The sequence below is a fragment of the Sinocyclocheilus grahami genome, unplaced genomic scaffold, assembly GCF_001515645.1.
Source record: "Sinocyclocheilus grahami isolate Dianchi unplaced genomic scaffold, SAMN03320097.WGS_v1.1 scaffold63.1, whole genome shotgun sequence".
In the NCBI taxonomy this organism is placed as follows: domain Eukaryota; kingdom Metazoa; phylum Chordata; class Actinopteri; order Cypriniformes; family Cyprinidae; genus Sinocyclocheilus; species Sinocyclocheilus grahami.
The window spans coordinates 832397-839934 of record NW_015505242.1 but is presented as its reverse complement, the minus strand read 5'-3'; the positions used below and the strand labels follow the sequence as shown (position 1 = coordinate 839934).

The 7538-nt window shown below is 41.5% G+C and overlaps 1 protein-coding gene across 1 annotated transcript in view; it reads right to left on the bottom strand.

Annotated features, from left to right (window-relative positions):
• The window catches only part of LOC107584825 (pericentrin-like), a 53586-nt gene that overhangs the window by 4141 nt on the left and 41907 nt on the right, over positions 1-7538 (bottom strand). Inside the window, exons 37-43 of the mRNA XM_016271591.1 lie at positions 5528-6523; positions 4740-4935; positions 4415-4637; positions 4167-4317; positions 2128-2817; positions 1510-1680; positions 571-729 (exon numbers count right to left, since the gene is read on the bottom strand). Of these exons, the coding sequence (XP_016127077.1) occupies positions 571-729; positions 1510-1680; positions 2128-2817; positions 4167-4317; positions 4415-4637; positions 4740-4935; positions 5528-6523 (2586 nt within the window). The remainder of the gene's footprint in view (positions 1-570; positions 730-1509; positions 1681-2127; positions 2818-4166; positions 4318-4414; positions 4638-4739; positions 4936-5527; positions 6524-7538) is intronic.

Below are 7538 nucleotides of genomic sequence, written 5' to 3'. Positions count from 1 at the left end.
TTATACAAACTTCTCACATGTATTGGAAGGTTGGGGAGTATCGTTGCACTACACATTCTATGTTTGTCTTTGGTGTATTTAAGTCTTCAGTTATGTCTTCATTTGTTTCAATTAAAAAGAAATGGATATAAATATACACACATATATATATGTATGTATGTATGCGTGCATGTGTGTATGCATATATATATAGAGAGAGAGAGAGAGCGAGAGCGAGAGCGAGAGCGAGAGCGAGCGAGCGAGCGAGCGAGCGAGCGAGAGAGAGAGAGAGAGAGAGAGAGAGAGCGAGAGAGAGAGAGCGAGAGAGAGAGAGCGAGAGAGAGAGAGCGAGAGAGAGAGAGCGAGAGAGAGAGAGCGAGAGAGAGAGAGAGCGCATCACACCTAGAACCAAAAAAAATATACGGACTGAACACTGAAACAGATGAAGAACTGCATTCATCTACCACTTTCAGCCTTCACACATCATGCAAACATTTTTCAAGTGGATTTACTGGTTGCATTATGTCTTGATTGATGTTAAAAAAAAAGGATCATAAAAATAAAAAAGAAACCAATTGAAAATAATATTACCTGCTCCTGGCATTTCAGGCTTTGCAGGTCTCTCTCCAAACAGGATATAGTGTGTTTGAGGGAGATCTTCTCCTCACTCAGAGCAGCGAGACATTCGGAGAACTCAGTGTTCTCCTTCAGCAAACGTTCCATTAGTGAGGGAGTGGAGGAGGTAGAATCCTGTTGAGCAGAAGATAAATATATTACAAATACATTACATTATAGGATCAAAAAAATTGTGATTTCTGATAATTGCAATTTAAAAAGCAATTAAAAAAATCTCCAGGTTTGCTTTGCTTGTCTATAGGGTTGCACAATTTGGCCAAAAACATTCAGATGCCTTTATGTTCAAGGATAACAAAGGTACCACCTATGGTCAGAGAGTGAATTCTCATTTCCATTCAATGCGTCTGCCATTTTTTCCCCACGTTGGTCTGAACAGACAAGTCACATGTGAAAATTAGAGCCATATTTGTGGCAATCATTTACACTGGTGTGAACAATTTTGGTTCCCATTAACTTCCACTATAATGGATACAAAAACACAACTGAAGTCCCGGAGAACTGAAACTATTTGGTTACCAACATTCTTCAGAATATAAGTCAGTCAGTTTTGCAATGACATGAGGGTGAGTAAATAGACACTTTTTCATTTTTGGGTGAATTATCCCTTTAGCACTTACTTCCTTAGGCATTCTGTACTAACACAGTACAACAAACCCTATTTTTCTTTCATTTTAAATGTCATAAATCATTTGGTATCGGTACAAACACTTTCATCTGAGTGAAAGCTTTTGAGAATCAGTAGGTCTGGGTATATTTGCTTGTAAAAGAAAAACAGCCAAGCACATTTTTGGGTTAGGTTTGATTTTATAAGTTAACACTACAAGTATAAAAAAAAAATATATAAAAAAAAAAAACCTTAACACCCATTCAAAACTTATGGCTGGAGAATATTACCTGAGGGATGTTTGTGAGTGCATTCTGGCCAAAGGTCAGGCCATTGGAGTGCATGTCTCTCTGCAGGCGATCTGACGTGAGCTGTTTCTCTTTCTGCTTCAAGTCAGCCAGCGTCTGCTGTAGCTGCCTCAACCGCTGCTGATCCTTCTGACGCAACACTTCCAACTCCAACTGAGAAAATGCATCAAATAACTTCAGTGCTCTAAAACACTCACAGCAAACTATAATGCTCATGTACATATCAAATTAAAGGGGTAGTTCATTCAAAAATGAAAATTGTCATGTTTATTAACCCGAATTCCATTCCACACCCATGGGACTGGTTAATATTCGAAACACAAAATAGGAAATTTTTTTAAACCTGAGCGGATTCTGACCCTCCATTCAAATACAAGGTAACCAAAACATAAGTTCCAAAAACAAGGCGTTGTAAAAAGAAATCATATGAATCACATCAAGCAGTTTAATCCAAAGTTACAAGTCTTGTGAAGAGATACAATCGCTTTGATGAACTGATTTAATTTAGGTTTTTGGGTCTTATGAGTTTAGAACAATGAGGATACGTAAATTCATTACTGGGTGAACTATCCCTTTAAGAAGACGAGTCTTTTTCCTCACCAGTTTCTCATTGGTGCGTTCCTGTCGTCGCTCCTTTTCCACCTGCTCCTGTTTCCTCTGCCTCTCCATCTGCTCCTCCCTCACTCTCTCCCTCTCTATCACCACTCTCATCTTTTCCTTCATCACATCCAACTCAGTTTGTAACTCAGCAGCTCTCTCTCGCTCTGCCTCTAGAGTGCGTCCAACCTCTGTTTTCTGAGTCTGCAGGCCCTCCAGAGCTGCACGGAGCCTCCTCACTTCCTCCTGCTCCTTGTGTGCCTCCTGCTCTGCCTCCTCCGCTTGCCTGCGCTTCCCTTCCAGCACCTGCCCTTGCAGACGTTCCAACATGGCTGCCAGGTCCTCCCCCTGATGCCTCTCCTGTTCCAATTGAGCCCGTAGGTCCTGAATAAACTTTCTGTCATGGGCACTGGCAGCTTCCTGTCTGCGGGCTTCCTCCTCTAAACGGTGCGTGTGCTCCTGGGCTTGGCGAGAGAGCAAATCTGAGAGCTCCGCCGATCGGGAGCGTTCCTCCTCCAGGCGGGAAAGCATAAGTTCGGTGCGTTCGTGCTCCTGGGCCAACAGGGCCTCACAACGAGACTGCTCAATCTGGAGCTCAGAGCGCAGGTTGCTGGATGTGATGCGCTCCTGTTCCAGTGCGGAGTTAAGCTGACTGACATGTGATGCTTGCTCATTCAAAGCTTGGTGCAAAGACTGTTTTAAAAAAATAAAAAATAAAAAAATAAAAAGGATTACTACATCGTAATTAGGCTCAAACAAAACCATCACAGGTTTCAGAATTCTCAATATCACCACAACTAAATTAAATAAATTAATTTAATGAATTATACAAATACTGCGAGTATATCCAATTTTACCTGCATATATACAGTATACCGATGTAAAGTAAGTCTCAGCTGCATGATTGCATTGCAAAATGTAAACTATATTATCACACAGTTCTGTGTCGCGTATATAAAGTTGGATATATAGTATATCCAAAATTTAGTTCCATACATACAGTATACTCACGTAAAGTAATATATAATATATATCAAATCTCAACTGCGTGAATAACCAGCATGAAATTAATCGCATAGCTCGTCTGCTTAATGCGACCATAGGTCATGTAGATATTAAGATATAACCATTATCATCATGATTTTCTTTAAAGCAGGTTTGAAACTTTTTTGTGAAAACCGCTAAAAGTTAGACTTGACTTTCTTCCTTTACAAATAGTTTTATTGCAACTGCTTTCCTGCCTTCATAGACCGACTATAGAGAGCTATAGTTGGGCTGTGAGAGCATTTCATTGGTTGAATCTACTGAATGGGCATGCGCTCTTCACTGAACGACTATGTTTTGGCGAAGGAGCAAAACTTTAATTCTTAAGTAAACTAAATGAATGGACACATCTGGTTTGTGAATGAAATGAACTAAACACTTAAATCTAACAAGAAAAAAAAATTATGAATGACCATGCAAAATTATGACAGTCATTATTGAACTGCTTAATTTACTAATAAAAGGGGCAGCCACCCTACACTGTTCTTTCCACTGACTTTCAATTATATGGCATACAAAGATCAGAAAAATAAGCTTACGCGAAGTTTCACATTTTGTTGCTTTCCAAAGTTTAAAGTTTGGTGAACTCTGACCTGCAAATTTATATTACATGAAGGTCGATATAGAAGACTGATACATCCCAGTGGAACTTCTTAGCTGAATTAACAGAAGCCGGACGTTTACAGCATTGCAGTAAATTGATTTTTTTTTTTTGATTTTGAATGTTTTTTGAATTTATGTTTTTGGAAAAAGATGCTACAGAGTGTGATGTCATATCAGAACTATCTCAATGCCCACAGGAATTTTGTGAGCTCAAATTCTAGTGTGACTGCAGCATTAGACTTGTTTTGGTCACAGACAACAACAACTACAACCGAGTAAATGATTCAATGACTCAAAACACACAAAACAAAAAGAGCCACCACATATTGGCAAAATGATTTAACCTGAACAAAAGCCACCAATATAAAGGTCAGTACATCAAAAATGTGTTTTACCTCCTGTGTTTGCTGGTTTTGCTCAACTGTCTGCTGGTCGACGAGTCGCTGCTGCTGAAGGTCCTCCTGCAGTTCCTTTACTCTAGCCTGCTCTTTCTCCAATGCCTGTAAACGGGCTTGATGTTCAGCCTCAACATTTTCCAGCTTTTGCCTTAAAGACAAAGAAACATTTTTCAGAAAAAAAAAAACATTTGGCATACTACTGTGACAGTTCCTATTCAAAGGGTGTGCATACAAGTTTGCTGTACCTGAGCTTTTGATTTTGGCTCTTCAATTCATCTTGATTTTTGTATGTAGACTGAAGCTGTAGCCTGGTCTCCTCCAGCTCTGCCTTCAGCACTGACACAGCCTTAAGCTCTGCCTCTAACTGCCTCTGCTGCTCCAATCCCCTACTTTTCTCAGCTTCCAGAGAGGTGCGCAGATCATGTGACACTGTCTGTTCCTGTTGCAGCTGCAACTCCAGCTCTTCAGCTAAACAGTGCACAAAGTTAAAATCTGCCTTTGGGAGGGTTTTTGTTGGCTTTTCAATACTTGCTGTCATTTTTTTTCTTAATCCAATTGTGAAGAACATACCATCTCTACGCAGCTGATGTTGCACTTCCATGCCCTGTTCTTTTGCAGTGTCCAGGGAATCCTGCAACTGCCGTAGCTGTTCCTGGCTCTGCTGGGTGCTTGCATGCAGCTGCGCATGCAGGCTGCGCACCTCAGCCAATAGACTGTGACGGTCTGCATTGAACAGCTGCTCTAGAGATCTCCACTGCTGCTCCTCCTGAAAGAGAATAGTTAATGAATAACAAAAGCACTTTAATGCATTTAATATGGCAATATCAGCATCAAAAACAGCATCACATGATGAGCTGTTGCCTCCTGCTCAATCAAAACAGAAATAGGCTTGCCACTAGAAAGTTCTAAGAAATTAAATGTTATTTGCTAAAATACTGCTCCATCATACTGTTAACAGAGCAAATATAAATAGTGCAACTCTCCACTTTACCTCATGACTAGATCAAGCTTTAAAAGTAAACTGTTTAAAAGACGTCAGACAGACTTCCTCTTTCTGTAAATTTACTTCCTGTGTGAGATGTCCTCTCATGCCAGAGGGTTGGACTAAATCATTCTATTCTAGTTCCTCCCCTTTTTACTTCTGTAAATTTTAGGCACTACCCAGACTGCACACACAACATAGTTCATCTGCAACTAATTACAGTAAAGCATGAAACCTTGAGGCACCTTCCCTCACTGTTTACATCATAGTACATAGAAAGAGTAAAGTTTACAGCCCAAGTCCGTAACAATTATGGTTTGTCTGCAGTGTTGCTCAAATTACATTACAATAAGAAACAAAAACTACATACACTCACCAGTACTTTTTTCTGAGTTTCACCTTGTTTAGCCACAGTCTCTTCCTGTTGCTCACATAGTTCTTTTATGCAATCTGTCTTTGATGTCACTTCCTGTTTCAAACGCTCTATTTCCTCCTTGAGGCATCCCTCACGTTTTCTCAGAGCCTCGCTCTCAATGAACAGTTCTTTTTTGCTTGCCTCTAAGGCAATGATGGTGGCTTTGCTTACTTGGACGCTCTCCTCAAGCTCTTCGAGTTTGGACTGTAAAGAGGCAAGTTCATTCTGATACTCCTCTTCTTTGCTTTGCAGTTTGGAGATTTGGTTTTCCAGAAGCTCCTTCTCCACACACTGGTTCTTCACCTCCTCCTGCAGCCTGCCAAGCTCCTGTTGGACCTTGTCTCTTCTCTCCTCCACCCTTCTCAACTGGAGTTCAGACTCTCCAAGCCTGGACTGATGAGCTTGTTCTGTATCTTCCAACACTTCCACACGAGCTGCCAATCTCTCAGCTTCTGTCCGCTTCTCCTCTAGCTGGAGTTTCAGCTCATTTGCCTCCTGTTCCAACACGACCACCTTCCCCCTTTCCTCTCCGAGACTCCGGCCAAGTGTCTCCACCTGGCTTCCATACTGTTCCTCTTGGGAGAGCAACAGTCTCTGAAGAGAGTCCTTCTCTCCAGCTGCTCGCTCCAGCTCAATCTGTAACTCCTGCAAGCGAGCGCGAGATGATTGCAGCGTGTGGCTGCTGAGCTCCTGGCACAGGCTTTCCTCGGGCACCCTCTGCTGGCAAGGATGAGGGGTCCAAGGGAAGTCCGATGACTCGGGGCTGTCAGTGTTGAGGTCACTGACTTCATGATGGTTGGGGTCAAGCTGGCTCAACTCCTCTTGAAGCTTGTTAATAACTTCATGGAGCTGCTCAGTCTCTTCTTCCTTTGCCTGCCGTAAACGTTCCTGGTCACAACGAAGACGCTCAACCAGAGAGCACAGCTCTTCAATCTCAACTTGCTTTTCCTCTAGCGTCTGAAAATGGTAATAAGAACTAGTTACAAATCAGCAACACACTTAATCAGCACAAAATAAATTACAGAAGTCTTCAAACTAAGCTAAACACTAAACCTTAGATCTAGTGTATTCCAATCTTCCTGAATAACAGGGATGGGATTTTAAAGGGGTCATGAACTGAGAAATCAAAATTCCCTTGATGTTTCGACATATTAGAGGTCATTGTACTATAAAAACATCCTGTACGTTTCAGAACTCAAAACTTTCTTGTTATTCTAAAAACAGCTTACATTGAAGCCAATCTGCCAAAACGAGAGGTTGTGGAATGTGCCACTTTATGACGTAAAAGTGTGGCTAAACCCCGCCTCCACAGAAGACGATCAAGGCCTACTTCTACATCACTGCCTTTTTTTGCCCCGCCCACCAATTTGTGCATGTAGTGTAAATAACGAGAGAGGCAAACGCAGGTCTACGCAGAAAACAATTGATAAAGATGCTCCAAAGACAACAAGATGCTGTGCAGTGCCAAAATGTGGAAAAACAGTCTTTGCATTGCCTTCCTTCTGATCCCAACATTAGGAAAGACTGGATGACCTTTACTTCCAACGAAGATCCAGACCGCGTCAGTAAGAACTTGGTCCTTTGTTCACTTCATTTTACCGCGGATTCGTTTACAAACAAGGCACAATTCGACAAGAATTTCAGAAAGATTGAAACTAATAGACGATGCCGTGTCGACTATATCGGATCCGACAGTAATGTAACGCCACACAAGTGTGAGTAAATGTATTTATTACGTGATCACTGCTTTGTGTGTTATTACAAATTGTTTGATATGTACTGCGTATTTATGCATTTTTAAACTAAATCACAGCAGCGTCCATCTATGAAGGATGTAGGCTGTCAAACATGCACAACTGTTAGCCAATCATAGCAGTGGGCGTTTACTTCCGAGTCTACAATCCGCCACACCTATTCAAACAGAGCGTTCCGATGAGGGGGTCAAAACAGGACAGAAAATAGCCTATTACTT